Source organism: Meriones unguiculatus, chromosome 14 (assembly GCF_030254825.1).
Source record: "Meriones unguiculatus strain TT.TT164.6M chromosome 14, Bangor_MerUng_6.1, whole genome shotgun sequence".
In the NCBI taxonomy this organism is placed as follows: Eukaryota; Metazoa; Chordata; class Mammalia; order Rodentia; family Muridae; genus Meriones; species Meriones unguiculatus.
In genome coordinates, this window is record NC_083361.1 from 52,452,400 (window position 1) to 52,468,213 (window position 15,814).

The 15,814-nt window shown below is 51.1% G+C and overlaps 1 protein-coding gene and 1 long non-coding RNA gene across 10 annotated transcripts in view; one reads left to right on the top strand and one right to left on the bottom strand.

Annotated features, from left to right (window-relative positions):
* LOC132647214 (uncharacterized) overlaps positions 1 to 9,009 on the bottom strand; it is a 39,951-nt gene extending 30,942 nt beyond the window's left edge. The window contains exon 1 of the long non-coding RNA XR_009585547.1: positions 8,894 to 9,009. This is a non-coding gene — a long non-coding RNA (uncharacterized LOC132647214). The remainder of the gene's footprint in view (positions 1 to 8,893) is intronic.
* Positions 1 to 15,291, top strand: part of Otud7a (OTU deubiquitinase 7A) — a 313,145-nt gene extending 297,854 nt beyond the window's left edge. For all 9 annotated transcript variants that reach the window (XM_060367259.1, XM_060367261.1, XM_060367260.1 and 6 more), the window contains 3 exons: positions 4,330 to 4,444; positions 4,577 to 4,661; positions 6,842 to 15,291. In XM_060367259.1, coding sequence (XP_060223242.1) covers positions 4,330 to 4,444; positions 4,577 to 4,661; positions 6,842 to 8,263 — 1,622 coding nt within the window. In that variant the 3' untranslated portion in view covers positions 8,264 to 15,291. The remainder of the gene's footprint in view (positions 1 to 4,329; positions 4,445 to 4,576; positions 4,662 to 6,841) is intronic.
* The last annotated feature ends 523 nt before the right edge of the window (positions 15,292 to 15,814 follow it).

Below are 15,814 nucleotides of genomic sequence, written 5' to 3' on the forward strand. Positions count from 1 at the left end.
TATCATCTCTCCGGAGTGACACTGACACCGATCGTAAGTTGGTTGTCACTGACCTGTAGCTCCTGGGTGGTCTGCCTCCTACCCAACCTTTCCTCTTTTTGTTGCAGCTTGGCTGATTAAGACTGGTCCATCTTGATGTTCACAGATCCTTTACTTGGCTGTGAATCTTTCAAAGGTGTTCTTCTCGTCCGTTGTAGTTTGTTGTAAGCTTTTTTTTTTTTTTTTGTCTGTTGTTAGTTTTATTTCTAGCTTTGCTCTTTGATACTCAATTTCTTCTCTCTAAAATAAGGTATCAAATCCTACCTGGTGTCCATATTTCCTCTCTGTCTACAACATGAATCCGTTATCTTACATTCAATCCCCAATAGTTACAACACCTTGGTTGTGTCTTAAGTTGATGCCAAGACCCACTGGGAGGGTCTTGGGATGCAGATAAAGGGGAGTTGCTTTAAAACTGAGACAATGTGAAAAGCATGCTTCTATGTTGTGTTTCTGTGTCTTTATGGAGAATTAAGCCCTCTACCATTGTCTCTAGCATCATAATGACTTTCATGAAGCAGGTAAGGTGAAAGATAACAGAGTGGTATCTTAAGACTGGGGGAAAACTGCAGTCTCAAATTCTACATCTAGTAAAATAACTCCATGACATGCAGGAGACATAAAATCTTTCTCAAACAGAAGAGAACAGCTTCATGCATGCACACCTGTGTTAGAGTCTTGTCAACATATTCATGTGTTCATGACTTTTCTTCTTCCTCTTAGGTTTATGTTGTTCTTGCTGTTACTTTATGTTTCCTGAAAGTCATTTTCTAAGACAGGAAAGACTGAGGAAATCACTTCATTCCTGGAAACGGGCACACCACCACCCCTTTTTTTAGAGTGCATGTTGAAATCTGTCAGGACACAGATATGTGTGTCTGTGGTCACACCCTCCTGACAGACAGAGACACAGTGCTTGAATGAGATACCTGCTTAAGCATGGTGACATAGAGCACTGTCCTAAGAGTAGCCGTGTCTGTTGACCTCAGCTCTGCAGAGAACACTTTCAGGGAATTTCAGCCCATCTTGGATGGGGATGGGGGAGGTGGAGGGTGCACCCAGGTATTTGTGTTTATGGAAACCAAAGGTCAGTATTGTATCTTCCTCAGTCACTCTTTACCTTGTGTTTTGAGACATGGTCTATTGCCAAATGTGGAGCTTTCTGACTTACCTCAGTTGGCTGTCCAGCAGGTGCTGGGTCCTCCTGTCTCCATGTCCCCAGCCCTGGGATTACAGACATAGACTTTTGCACCCAGCCTTCAATAGGTTTGAACATAATGTTTGCAAGGGAGTTTACCAACTGAGTCACTCATTCCTCCAGCCCCTCACCTGTCCTTTTTGTGAACACCATGCTCAGTTCTGCAGACAGGAGCCTATCAAGCTGGTGGGTTTCCCTTTTCTCTTCCTGGAGGAAGGGTCTATATAACTTCACTGGCTTGCATTCTTCTTCCCTGAGTATAAAACTTTTAGCTCAGTTCTTCCTATGGGGTCTGAGTCAGCCCCTCTTAGGTGTCTCCATCTTGCTTCTGAGGCATCTTTCTTTCCTTAGAATTTGAGGCACTGAGACTGGCTGAGCCATCAGTTCAGGGGCAGGCTGAAAGATAAGCTGAGAATTTGCAGCTTTATTACTGTAATGGCAAGCATCTCAAGTAGAAATGCCCATTTGTGATTTGTAAAATGAATATTCTAAATCCTCAAGGGCTAGTTGGAGATACTGTCAGTAGACTTGCAGGTTAAAAGTAAGAGAGAGCTCTTTCCAAAGCAAACCAAAGAATAAATGCTCTCTGGTGTGTTCTGAAAGCTTTTGCTAGTACTGACATTTGCCACCAGAGGGTGCCTTGCCACGACGTCATTTGTTTGCCTTGGTGAAGCAGCTGGAGAATTTTCTGTGTAACAATGAGGCAGACATGAAGTGCAATTGATGCCCATGGCGAGGACCCATTTTTTAGTTGCCCCGGCTTACCTTCTCTCAGCCCTCAAACAGGCAGCATCACACACTCTAGATATCAGGAATGAGCCACATGTCTCCAGTCCCTCACTCACGACCTTTCCCCTCACCCCAAGACAGACTGTCAAGCTCTTTCTAAGTAGCCAGTACTAGAATCTTCAGTTGTGTGCCCATTGTCTTCTCAGACTGGACAAGCCAGGAACCCAGTCCAGCCCGTCTGCTGAGGGTATACTATAACAAGAAAGTAAGAAAGGTCGGATGTCCCAGTTTAGGTAAGAGGCATAGATTTTTGCACCCAGCCTTTAATAGGCTTGAACATAATGTTTGCAAGGGAGTTTACCAACTGAGTCACTCGTTCCTCCAGCCCCTCGCCCGTCCTTTTTGTGAACACCATGCTCAGTTCTGCAGACAGGAGCCTATCAGAGCTGGTGGGTTTCCCTTTTCTCTTCCTGGAGGAACAAAACCAAACCACAGTGGCTAACGACACACAGGTTGGGCTCCCACATAAACACAGCCATTAACAAGGGACTAGCAGAGACTTTTCCCCAGAATTTAACACATTGCTTCACTCACAGCCTATGCACCCAGCTATGCAAACCACCCCACCCCGCCCCCATACTAAGAGGGTGCAAAGTGTAGCCACAGCAGACATGTTCTTCCAACCAGCTCTGCCCCGTAAAGGGGCAACAGCCAAAGGCAGAATGCCCAGATTATACCCACAGGAGCTGCTCTCCTGGTAGGTTATTGTTGTCCAAAACACCTTGATTTCAAGATCCACAGGATGCATATTTACAACGTTGTCCTCCGTCCTGATTGGACCCTTGTGTTGGGCCTCTGCATACAGTACAGAGCCCTAGGAGACCTCGCTGCCTCGTGAGTCTTGGACCCAGTGTGGGTAAGGATCACCTCTGCTGCCCCCAGGCACTGGTGGGAAGCCAGGCTAAGGCCTCAATGTTTGCATGATGGTATAAAGGACAGGCTTCTGGCCATCGCCCGAGGGAGACCAGTTCCTGAGCTCAGCCCTGAGAAGGGACTGCTACATCAAAGCAGAAGCTGAAATGACCCTGCCCCCTCCACCTTCAGACCATGCCTGCGCTGCTCCATCCCTGGCCACACTCAAGTAAAACCCCTGAGCTGGCTGATAATCAGCAAAACTGCCTTTCATCTGTTTAGAGAGATGGGAAGAGGAAGGGAGCGGTTTGCGCCTACAATTCCTTTAGAAACACTAGAGGGCAGTATTGAGTCGTATCCAATTTCTCAAACTTTGCAGAATTGACTCCCGGGTTTTGTGTTTTGTTTGCCTTTTTGTTCTTGCCATGGCACTGCTAGCATGAATCATGGTCTGTGGCAAGCAAAGGAACAAAGCAGCTTCCAGAGGCCCTGGGCTGAGTTTCTCTGCTGATGATACTCTAGAGGGGTGGGGCATACAAAATGGAGTGACATAAGGAGACCTGTACTTATTTGAAAGGTGGGAATTTGGAAACCATCTCCCCACTTCTTCCTGGCAACAGCCTTAAGAGAGCGAAGACAGGTGTGACATTGAAGATTCCATTTATTGGGTAGCCGGGACCCCTCAGAACTCTTGTCAGACGTCAGCACACCTGTAGATACCCACCCCCACCCCCACCAACCCTGATCTCTAAAGCTGCTGTGCTTCTGTCCAGATGCTTGGTGGTGAATGAATTCTGCTGAGGAACAGCAGGCCAGACCCCCACCCAATCACCACCCCACAGAGGCTCCCATCCCCACTCCCCTTTTAAAGGGACTTTAGACCAGCACTGCCTGGCCTTCGGTCAGGCTGCCTTTCCCACATGTCACCAGATGCTTCCTGTGTGAGAGCCTGCTTCTGTGCCCTGGGAGCTGGGTCAGGGGGTCTGCAGCCCCCACTCCACACCAAACCCCCCCCCCCAGGCTCTGCAGTAGAGCTCAGCACATGCCTCTCCTGACTGACAAACCTTGCCCTTCCCTGAGAGGAAATGGAGACAAGGAGCAGGCCACTCCAAAGCCGCCTCCCCCAGTACGCCTCCCCGGCCTGGGGGCAGAGGCAGCCATAGCCTTTTCGCATCCTGACACGCAGAGGGAAGTCTGCCCTCTAACACAGAGACACCCAGCCAGTCCACCTGCTTGCTCTTCGTCTACATAATGGGACAGATTTTGAAACCTTAGGGTCTTACACTCTTGGTATTCAAGTTCTGTGTCTACCTGTCTCCGTTGGGTTGCCTGTCACCAGGACAGCTAGCCTTGAATTTCTCTCCCAGAGCTCCGAGCTCTGCTGGTGCTCGCGGGCCTCCTGGCGGGCGGGTGGGCTGCCTGCCACGGTGCCTTCCTCTCTTTTGTTTCAGCTGTGATCCCTCTAACGGACTCGGAGCACAAGCTGCTGCCCCTGCACTTTGCGGTGGACCCGGGGAAAGACTGGGAGTGGGGGAAAGACGACAACGACAATGCCCGGCTAGCCCAGTAAGACCTGCCCCCACAGTCCGACCCCACCCCCGCGGGAGAACGGTGGCGGGGCTCCTGTTGGGGGCTGGGGGGCAGAGAGGGCTGCGCGTGCAGGCGAGTGAGCGCGTGTCGCCTGTGTTCTTCTGTCAGCCTCATCCTGTCCCTAGAAGCCAAGCTGAACCTTCTACACAGCTACATGAATGTGACGTGGATCCGCATCCCCTCAGAGACCCGGGTGAGCAGCCTTGAGTGCATGGAGCCCCAACCCAGTGCCCCGCAGCGGCCGCTCTGCGCGGTGCCGGCCGTGACTGCACCGTCCTGCTGACTGTCCCTACACACCAGCGCTAGGCGCCGCCCGGGAGCCCCAAGCCGTCCCGTCTCAGGACCCGGCCCCGTCACTATAGCTCCCAGCCCAAACACTTCCTGTTGGTTCCAGTGGGAGCGTGTGTGTGTGTGTGTGTGTGTGTGTGTGTGTGTGTGTGTGTGTAAGAGAGAGAGAGAGAGAGACCACACTTGAGTTAAGGTTTTTTCCCCTCCTATTTCGCACAGCAGAAGAGGAATAAACACGCCCACTCGCAAAACAAAACAAACCGTAGGCAAGTCATAACAAAACTATCTCTGCTGAGATCAGAACAAAATGTGCCGCGGCAGAGCGGAATTAATTATAATCCTGTGTGGATCCTTAGAAAAAAGCTGGGGAATCGACGGCACAAGTCCACAGGGTGCCCCCTCCCCTCCCCGAGGCGGAGGGGGCCTCTGTTGGAGCTGGCAGAAAGTGGGAAGCCACCCACCTGTCCCTCGCTGGGAGGGGGGCTGGGGGAAACGCCTGACTGGGGGAACCATTGGGCTACACCCGCTGGCAGAAGGTCAGAGATTCTTTTTAAGTGTGTGACTGATGTTTTCATAATCTCGGGAGGGAACTCCCAGGGAAAGGATTTGTGAAAATTGCTTGCAAATAATTGGTCCTCCCTGGCATCCGTTTACTTAAACATCCAGCGGGTCTAAGTACTGAAAGAAGAGATCCCGCTGAGAGGTTCCTGCCCTACTGCTCTGATCGCTCACTTCCGTTTCACCTGGACATCATCCGAGTAGGGCGCCCCCACGTGGCTCTGATTCGCTGCGTTCCTGAGGGCACCAGGGAAAGCCAACTGGTGGCAGAGTCCTCTGCCTCTTCCGTGCTGGAAGTTGTCACTGTGCCCAGGATGACGCTCTCTAGCACCCACGTGGTATGCAATGGCAGCAGCCCTAAATCCAGAACCAGAACCTTCCAGCTGGGAACATCTCTGCCCTACAATGAGAGGGGTGCTTGGCCAGGCCTTGGTGACCTCCCTCTCAAGTTCAAAGCTCAGCAGACAACCCCGCTGCTGAGGGGCACAAAGTCTGAGCTCTCCACTTACTGGGCTCCCTTCCCCGTTTCAGCCTTAGAGCTTGTACCCCTTAGTGTCCCTGGCAAACAACCAACCTATGACCCCACACTCCTTCCAAACCCAAGCGTGGGGAGAGATTTCCGTGAGTCCAGTTCTGCCAGCTAAGGCTTCTAGTGACCTAGCCACTGAGGGCCATCCTTCAGGAACCTGCTTGAGTAGAGGACAAAAAGAAAGTGAAGAGCAATGGCTTTTCCCATCTCTTCTGGAAACCACAGAAGCCTGTTCAGGCATGTGCTAGTGCCCGACACTCCCAAACGCTGGCGCGAGGGATGCTGCCTTCCCAACGACTCTCATCACCAGGAAGGCTCCTCTTTGGAGGAACTATGGCAAATGCCTACCCACCATGCCCCTTCCCCACAGCCTTCTCAGGCTCGTCACCTGTCCCAGAGATTGGCCTAGCCATAGTCTACATGCTCTTGCCCTCCTCATTGGCTGAACCTTAGGCAGAGTCATCCGGGTTATTCCCCGAGACATTTCTTCACTAGTGTCCTCCCACATCCTCACTGGAAGCATCAGAGACCCGGAACCTGTTTCTAATGGTGCCAGTGGCCTGGCTGGGGAGGGAGGCCAGAGTGTGGAGCTGGTGTTTCTCCATAAAATACACTGAAGCTCTGGAATGCCACACCAGTCGGGTTATGGGCATTCTACCTCTATTCATCCACTTGGGATTCTAGACTATTAGGTCTCTATGAATTCCTAGAGATGATTCCTGCATCCTCCCTCAAAGGATGGCGCTGAAGGTATGCGGTCCCTCCCAGAGCAGATCTGCCAACATCTGAGTGCCTTGCAACAGATGAGGACTCTGTGGGCTCCTGTTCCATAAACACCTCCATCCTTCTCAGGCAGGCATCCCCCAACCCCCAGAGCAGCAGAGAGCTCACAGAGAAACCCCAGTGTCCCAGTCTCAGCTCCACCTGTGTTCTCGTGGGGCATACACGGGGACAGCTCTTCTGTAACCACCTTCCTTCCTGCCGTCCTTCTCCCATAGGCTCCCCTTGCACAGCCAGAGTCTCCAACAGCCTCAGCAGGGGAGGATGTGCAGTCCCTGGCGGAATCGCTGGACTCGGACCGCGATTCTGTGTGCAGCAACTCCAACAGCAATAATGGCAAGAACGGTAAGGACAAGGAGAAGGAGAAACAGCGCAAGGACAAGGACAAGACACGCGCGGACTCCGTGGCCAACAAGCTGGGCAGCTTCAGCAAGACGCTGGGCATCAAGCTGAAGAAAAATATGGGGGGGCTTGGCGGCCTGGTGCACGGTAAGATGGGTCGTGCCAACTCCGCCAATGGCAAGAACGGCGACAGCGCCGAGCGCAGCAAGGAGAAAAAGTCCAAGTCGCGAAAGGGCAGCAAAGAGGAATCGGGAGCGTCAGCTAGCACCTCGCCGTCGGAGAAGACCACGCCATCGCCCACGGACAAGGCGGCGGGCACGTCGCCGGCCGACAAGGGCGGCGGGTCCAAAGGCGACGCCTGGAAGTACAGCACGGACGTGAAGCTGAGCCTCAACATCCTGCGCGCCGCCATGCAGGGCGAGCGCAAATTCATCTTCGCCGGCCTGCTGCTCACCAGCCACCGGCATCAGTTCCACGAGGAGATGATCGGCTACTACCTGACCAGCGCGCAGGAGCGCTTCAGCGCGGAGCAGGAGCAGCGGCGCCGGGACGCCGCGGCCGCCGCCGCCGCCGCCACCGCCATCGCCACGGCCAAGCGGCCGGCGCGCAGGCCCGAGGCCGAGGGTGCGCCGGGCCCGGAGCGCGCCTCGCCGGGCCCGCCGGCCGCGCAGCCCACGCAGCTGGTGCTCAAGCTCAAGGAGCGGCCGAGCCCCGGGACCGGCGCGAGCTCGCGGGCCGCGCGGGCGGCGGGCGGCGCGGCGTCCCCGGGCTCGGGCGGCGGCGCGCGGCGCGCGGGGACCTGCCCGGGCGGCCCGGCTCCGGGCCGCAGCCCTCCCGCGCCCGCGCGCCAGAGCGTCATCCACGTGCAGGCGGCGGCCCGGGACGAGGCGTGCGCGCCGGCCGTGGGCGCGCTGCGGCCGTGCGCCACCTACCCGCAGCAAAACCGCTCGCTGTGGTCGCAGAGCTACAGCCCGGCGCGCGGCGCGCTGCGCACGGTCAACACGGTGGAGTCGCTGGCGCCCGGGGGAGCGGACGCCCCGGGCCCCGCGGAACCCAAGTCGCAGACCTACAGCAACGGCTTCGGCGCGGCCCGCGACGGGCTGGAGTTCGCCGACGCCGAGCCGCCGGCCGCGCGCTCGAACGCTGAGGGCGGCCGAGGAGGCCCCGGGCCCGCGCAGCGGCGCTGCCAGCGGGAGAACTGCGCGTTCTACGGGCGCGCGGAGACCGAGCACTTCTGCTCTTACTGCTACCGCGAGGAGCTGCGGCGGCGGCGCGAGGCGCGCGCGGCGCGGCCCTGAGCCGCCCGGGACTGCTTTTCCATCCCGTGGGTCTTTTTTACTTGCTCTGGGCAGCCGAAGGGCCGGCGCCTCCTCGGTCAGTGCCGTGTACGTGTTTGGTCAAACGTTCCTAATGGTGCCTGAACCTACACTGATGCCACTCAGGTAGCAGACGGATAGGAAACAAGTCATACTGTTGGAAGTGGGTGTGCTAGCCTAGCATCTGCCTCGTACCTGTGGAAACTCAATAGCCATTGCAAGAGTATTTTTGTTCCTCTATACGAGAAATAAAGAAAATCGCAGCCCTTTGTTTTTAGAAGGGAGTGTTTTACATGCTTTTTTTTTTTTTCTTTTTTTTTTTTTTTTTTTTCCCTAACCTAGGGACTGACCTCTTCCAAGTAGCGGTCATTTGCGTGCGATTGGTAGCACGCGGGGTTTAGAAGCAAACGCGCAGCCCTGCTCTCACCTGCTTCCCATCTGGGTCCCTGGAGACCTCCAGCAGGCACCTTGCTACCCGCTGACGCTGGCCCCTTAGGACTCCCCAGCTCCATCTCATAAGCAGCCCCTCCTCCCAAGGCCCCCTGGCTCGAGCAACATTCACACTGCCATCCAAGCCGCGGGCGACCACAGAATGGGCACCGGACAACCTACCTCTCAGGGCACGGCGAGGCGTAGCGATCGCTCCCAGTGCCGGGCAGCTCAGGTGACAGGGGCTTCCCAGAGACGCTCGGGATGCAGAGAAGCAGGGTCCTGAACTTACAATCGGATCGGCCCGCCCATGAGCCAGCATGACAGGCTGCTCATGTCTCCTTTGAAGACGTATGTACAGTGGACTCTTGACGGAGGGCCCCTTAGGAGGTGATATCACACCCGTGCCCCAGAGGAGGGGACAGAATTGACCCCTTGGTCACTGTGTCAGCCCCCGTTGGGCTGCTTTGAACCCAGCCTGGCCTCCTTCCATAGGGTAGGGGCCGAGAGGCTGGGAGGGAAAGAAACCACTCCTCCCCCACCTGCGTCTGTCAGGGTTCAGCCAGGTTAAAGGGCTCTCTGCTGGTGGAGATCCTTCCCAGGGCAGGTGGCCCTGCTCCTGGCTCCATGCCACATCGAGGGAGCAGCCCAGTCTCTGAACAGTCTCCTTTTTGGTGCCTCCTACATTTCTTGAGGAAAATTTAAAAAATAATAATGTGCCCTTAGCTACCCTGTTTTGAGCAGCAATATGCAGCCTTTCCTTCCAAGATTACCTCTGCAGACCACTGTTCTTGGCCAAGGACACTGAGGAGCTAGTCCTCACTAAAGAGCTAGCTTGCTTCCAGGAAATATGGGTAAGATGGGTAAAATCCTCACTAACAAAGCCACACATTCATACCTGTGAGAGCTTTAGACTAGCCCCTGAAAACCCTAAAACAGGAGAAAGCACCTGCTTAGCCTCAGAGAGTGCAGGAAATGGGTCACACCTTCCCTGGAGCCAGCCTCTCCCTCGGAAAGGATGCTTCATCCCCGTGACAACCAGAGCAGCAAAAGCAAAAATTAAAATTTTCAAAAGATGGGGAGGGAATTTTTTTTTACTTGTTTGGAAAATGATAATAAAATAACTGAGTATCTCCTGTGAGTAATTTCTTTTCATTTTTGGTTACGCCACAGCCTTCAGTAATGTATTGAGGTTTTGCATAAAGTGGTTCCTTAAATCAGAGTTATTAAGTAGCATCTTTCTTTTTTTCAAAGTTTGGTTTTCATGCTGAACAAGATGCTTGAAATGTGTGGTGGTTACTAATACCCATGGCCTGGATGATCCTGGGGTTTCTTTTGTTGCTCAGAAAAGAACAAAGTGATCCTCGAAATGATCTCTCACTGAGAGGGTTTGTGGCAGTGGTTGAGGGGGAGGGGCAGTTTCTTTATAACACATCACCTGAGCAGCTGCTTCAGCCCCCCACCCCGCCCCCAAAGCTGCAGGTCACAGAAGCCTCTGCTTCTAGCACAGAGGCCTAGTCTAACAACCCAACTAATGTTCCAGTGTGTGTTCAGAACCCCAGGGCGTCTACACTGGAGGCAGGAATTCATGTTTGTCTTTCTCATACTGTGATGTTAAAAACAGCCAACTAGAAATTTTTCGAAGTTGGCTATGCAAATCTTTTCTCTTTCTCGTGCCCTCTGCCAGAAAAACAAATAGTAGGTAGGGCAAATTGAGAAATAAAGTAGATTGTTGTCATAGCAAAAACCCTCCCAAACGGAATAGTGGCTGTGCGCACTTGAACAGTGGAGGCAGACTCTTATCTACGTCACTGTCAGGTCACTTCTCCCTCTCCCCAGTCTGATGATGAATGTTCCATGCAGAAAAGCCAAGGGCATAGACCCAGCATGTAGCCTTGCTCTCCTGGCCAAAGATAAGACCCCAGCAGTCCCCCCAGCTTGGTCTCAGCTGGACAAGGCGGAGCACCGGCTGGTGCCCTCCTCCAAACAGCCCACGTGGCTAGGAACAGCCATTGCTTTCGGTGAGAAACCCAGCTTCGGTGCCGCATTAGAACAGCAGAAGCGACAAGAGTCGATACGGTGTGAACGTTCGGTTTCTGTGCACCCACAGACCCCTTCATGCTGTGCTCCCTGGCCAGGCTTAGTGACTGGAGATGGGAACCGGTGGGTTGTTTCCTAACAGCCCTCTTTGACTTGACAGCCCTTTGTAGAGAAAGTCCCAGCGAGTAGGGTCCCCCGTCTGATCTGTCCAGACTTTCTGAGGGGTGGGGTAAGTGACAGCAAGTGTCCAGAAGAATCCCTGTGGAGATGGCTTCAGACGTTTATTCCACATCTCCGTCACCCGCATATGACTTTGGCAAGGGAAGTCGTTCTTCAGTGTATGCCGTCTATCAACTTCATGCACTGTCGCGCTCAAGCTTGACAAGCCGACTTTAAACCATCCAAAATAAATTATTTTTCTATGATCCTCAGAAGGTGCCACAGAGCAATACCTTGCACCCTTATGTTCATAGGGCTGTCCCTTAGAAGAATAACTTGAGGTGGGCAGGGCTGCACTGTGGAATTGTGGAGTCTCAGTGCTTTGGTGTGGACCTTCTGGAGCTGGGACCGTGTAAATGTCTTCTTTTTAACAGAGCACTTTGTTTGTTTGTTTGTTTGTTTGTTTGTTTTCTGTGTATGGGTTTGTGGTGCTGCATCAGTCTTGTTGTTGAAAAATTTGTCTCTAAGCTGCTCTGCCCCCCTTCCTTACCTATTGGTACCCAGTGCCGTTAGAACCTACTGTTTTACAAAGTTAAAATGTTCTCCAAAATTCCTTAACTTACAAGTTCTGGTAGCATATTGTCATAAGTAGCTCAGCATGACAGTAGATGAAAGAATCCATCCCAATGCAGGCCTTGGGGTCCCCATGCAGTACACACCTCAGGTCTCTGGAGCAGGGCCAACTGTACCCAGCCCCCCCACACACACACACCTTAGCATCCATAAGTTTATTTTGCAAACTCTTCTAACTGCAAAAACAGATCCTTCCCATCAAAATATATTCCACATTCATTAAAAAAAAAAACACAACAACAACAAACAAAGATGGGGTCAGGATTGTAGATATCAATGTTGAAAAATTTGTGAAAGAAAAAAGAGACTTTGAGTCATTGTGTGAGTCCTCATTGTTTAAGTATAGGCTGAAAGAACCTACGACATGTTTGAGATTTCTTTGTTCGTGACATGCTTTTTGTCTCTTGTCATAGTGAGGACTTTACATATTCAAATCCTCCAGTGTTCTTTTTTTTCCAGGGCTTCTAGTAATTGAGAAAGTACTTTGGTGTCTGAGTGAGCTAGCTCTGGCCTTAACCCCCTTGACATGGAGGAATGGCCTGGGCGCCTGCTGAGAGTCCCCTGCTCTTGGCCCTAGAAGAGAAGCACTGTGAAAAAATCCAGATGTGACCAACACTCCTGGCACCAGGAAGCAGGCAGACACTTCCCAAAAGCCTTAAAGTAGCAGCTATCAAGAACTCTCAATATCCTTCCCCTTTTGCTAATGTCACTGGTCCATGTGAGTATAGGTCTTCCAGACAGAGACCTCAGCTTCCTTCCTGTTGGCTCCAGATCCTACCTATTGCTAGCAGAGAAAAGTGAGGGGGTCACCCTACAGAGATGCCTGAGACACCCTGCAGCCTGTATAGTCTCTATGGGTGTGCAACACGTAATTACAGGACGAACACAGAAGCCATCATCCCCAATCATGCTAGCAATATGACTGTTTCTAAAAATTTTGCAAGGTAATTCATTAAAATTTGGATTTTTACTATTTTAATTAAAAAAAAACTTTAAAAAACAAAGTTCACAAACCTTAATTATGTATATATAAAATGATGCACACTGCTAAACTTTTATTCTCCCAAGAGTATCTCAAGGATGTATGTGTGCACATATATAATCTGTCTAACTTAAGATGGTTTTAAGACTGAATATAAATGGAATCTTCCCCAAACCAAAGCAACCTGGTAATGTAATAAGAGCAAGCAGTGAAATGAGTTATTTCAGAATCTGTTTCTACATTCCGAAGGATGGCTTTCCATGAAAAGTTTCCCACGACATAGTAAGAGCCAAGACCTTGCAAAAACCTGCCCAGACCCACTATGTTCTTGGCCAGAGACTGGGCCATCGAAAGCTACCAGGCACCCTCTGGCCTCAGGGCCTTTGCACATGTCATGATTCTTTTCCTCACTGCCTGCTGATCTTTGCTTCACCACTCCCCTTCAGCAAGGAAGGCCCTCTCCAACTTTGTTATTTAAAAGGCTAACATATACTACCCTTCATAGCATCTTCAGCTTCGTCTCACAGCCTCTGATCACTGTGTGTATTAGCTGCTCCTTTATTCATTATGCCAGGTCACTGTAGAATGTAAGTTCCACTCAGGCAGGAATTCTCATGTGTCTTGTTCACTGCCGTGTCCTGGTGCCTACAGCAGTGCCTGACACACGCTAGGCGCTAGGTAAAAGAAAAGTTTCTAGGTCGAAGAAAAGAAACAAAATCACTAATTTGATATGATACCACAAAATGTTAGTTTCATCCTTCGTCGAGTCCTGATTTTTCTGCTTCCCTTGCATATAAGATTGGGGACACCAATTTACTAGATATGAGAGCTTATCACTGATAGCAGCAGTGGTCACTGTCAGTCTCTGAATGGGTGCTGTAGCCAGCCCTTGCTCATGGGGGTGCTCTGCTGCTTTCGGTGGGGGGAGCACTCTGGGTCAAGCAGAGGTGACAACAGCCCATACTGGGGATCTCATAGAGGGAGGTGCACTGTGGGGGGCCCCATCATACAGGCTACGATGTCACTGGAGACCCCAACTATCCCAAAGAAGCCTTTCTAATTGTTTCCCGGGTATCCTTCTGTCCTCCCTGTCCCAGACACAGTGGCACGGGCGTCCTAGGCCAGATAAAGGAGTCCTTCTCCAGTCACCAAAATGTAGGGCAGTGGGAGGGAGGGAACTGATCACTCTAATAACCTGGGGCAGATGAGGGAGACAAGAGCCCTGGGACTCAGTGGGTTCAACACTGGCTGTGCACTGGAAGGGCAGAGCCAAGCCACACACACCTCCACGGGCCCAAGACTCAAATGAAGATGCCCTGCGCTGACAGACGACCTCACCCACATAGGGGATAGCTGCCCCAGAGCCTGATTCCTCTGCCAGGTGTTTTCACAGCTACCTAACCACACTGTTTACTTCCTGGTCCTTTGACCAAATTCATTTTCCTCTAAGAATCACTGGCAAAATACTGTTACAAGCTGCTCATCGGAACTTTACTACCCTCTTGTGGCTGTGTCCTCTTCAATCCTCTTCTGTAGTTCTTGCTTTCATCTCTCTGGATGCTATACTTTAGGGTTCCTCTCGGGTGTGATGTCTCTCAGAAATCGCCTCTGCAGCTGTGCAAATGGACACATGCACGTGTGTCCCCATACTTGAATTGCCAAAAATATAAACATTCCTTTCATTGCCACCCAAACACCTTGGGCCCCTGCTCCTGCCAGGACTCAGAAAGAACGTGGCTTCCCAGGAGACACTAGTCTCCCTGGCAAGTGCCTAGGGGCTGCCCAGCTTTTAGCCTCTGTTTGAGCACATCGGAATTCAAAGTATGACTTGGCAGTGAGAGCAGGATGGCAGTTTGTCAACACTCACTCATGACCCAAATTATTGTGTAGGTATGAGCGTACAAAACAGACCAGCGATGTCTAAGACCCCAGTGCACAGAGACCAACCTGCCTCCAACAGGGCCAGTATATAATCCACAGAGCTCGGCTCTGCCACAACCCCAGGTGGCAGACACTGGGCTCTTGGTGACACAAATAAAGGAACACACTTAGGAGCAGAAAGCAGCCTCAACTGAGTCCAAGCAGGGACTAAGCTTGGTGAGCCATCACTGCCTCATCTACAGAGTCTGCACCTTAGCCACCTTCATTTTTGACAAAGTGGCCTCCTTGTAACTGGGGCCACTGAAGCTGATTATAACAAAGGACTTCCTCACCTGTACTTGCCTAGTTCCTTTAGATGGCCGTTTAGTCTTACAACATCATGGATTTTCTCTCTCTCTCTCTCTCTCTCTGATTCATTTGACTGACTTGGGGATGAAATAGACTGCTTTGCTTTCAATTTATTTCATTATTCTGGACAAAGGAAAACAGTGAGGCAAAAATGGGTCATAAGTCATCATGCTTTGACTAAGTTGTTCAAAATCCTTTCTACCCACATGTGAGTGTTCATGCTAATTTCACTCAAGTCTTCTTTTTGATCTGGTCCATTGTTGGTGAAGAAACCCATTGTAAGAGCTGTCTAAGGTGATGGGGTTGTTCCTTTGTAAAGTATTAAAGCACTGAACCAATTTTTGCAATATGTAGTAAATCTTGCTTTCATTTTGGAAAACTTCCAGTAATGACTACTGCACTTTTTATAGAAGAACAGTATTTAATTTCTTTCTTTTATGAAAGATTATTTCAAGTAAAAATAGCTCTGTAACCCCTGTGACATGGCTTCTCCATTAATTGATAAAGAGAAGCTTTGATGCCTACTCAATAAAATTAACATGTTTGTAAAGCATGAGTTGATTCCGTTATTTGCTCACCCATTCCTATATGCTTGAGAAGACACTATCCGAGGAAATCATCATGAAGCCGGTGAGATGGCTCAGCGGGTAAAAGTACTTGCTTCACAACATGCTGGCCTAAGTTCAAACCCTGGAGCCCATTAAAGGTAGAAGGAAAGAATCAACTTCAAAAGGTTGTCCTCTGAGCTCCACACGCATGCCAGTGCATGTGCGTGCACACACACACACAGAGACACACACAAATAATGATAAAAATAATGGTAATAATAATAATAATAATATAAAATGGATTTTAAAAGTCTTTATGACCTAAGATAAGAAGAGTTGGAATGGGCATGTGTACACACCAGATTAGAGGAAAAGTGTTGGATGGAATGTGAACTCCTTTTGCAAATGCTCTGGACACTTCCTACATGGATGGAGAAAGTGAAGAAGCTTCTGGCATGTAATCACCAGGGGTTGTGACAGTAAGCAAGAAGATCCGCATGACAAAATTTGATT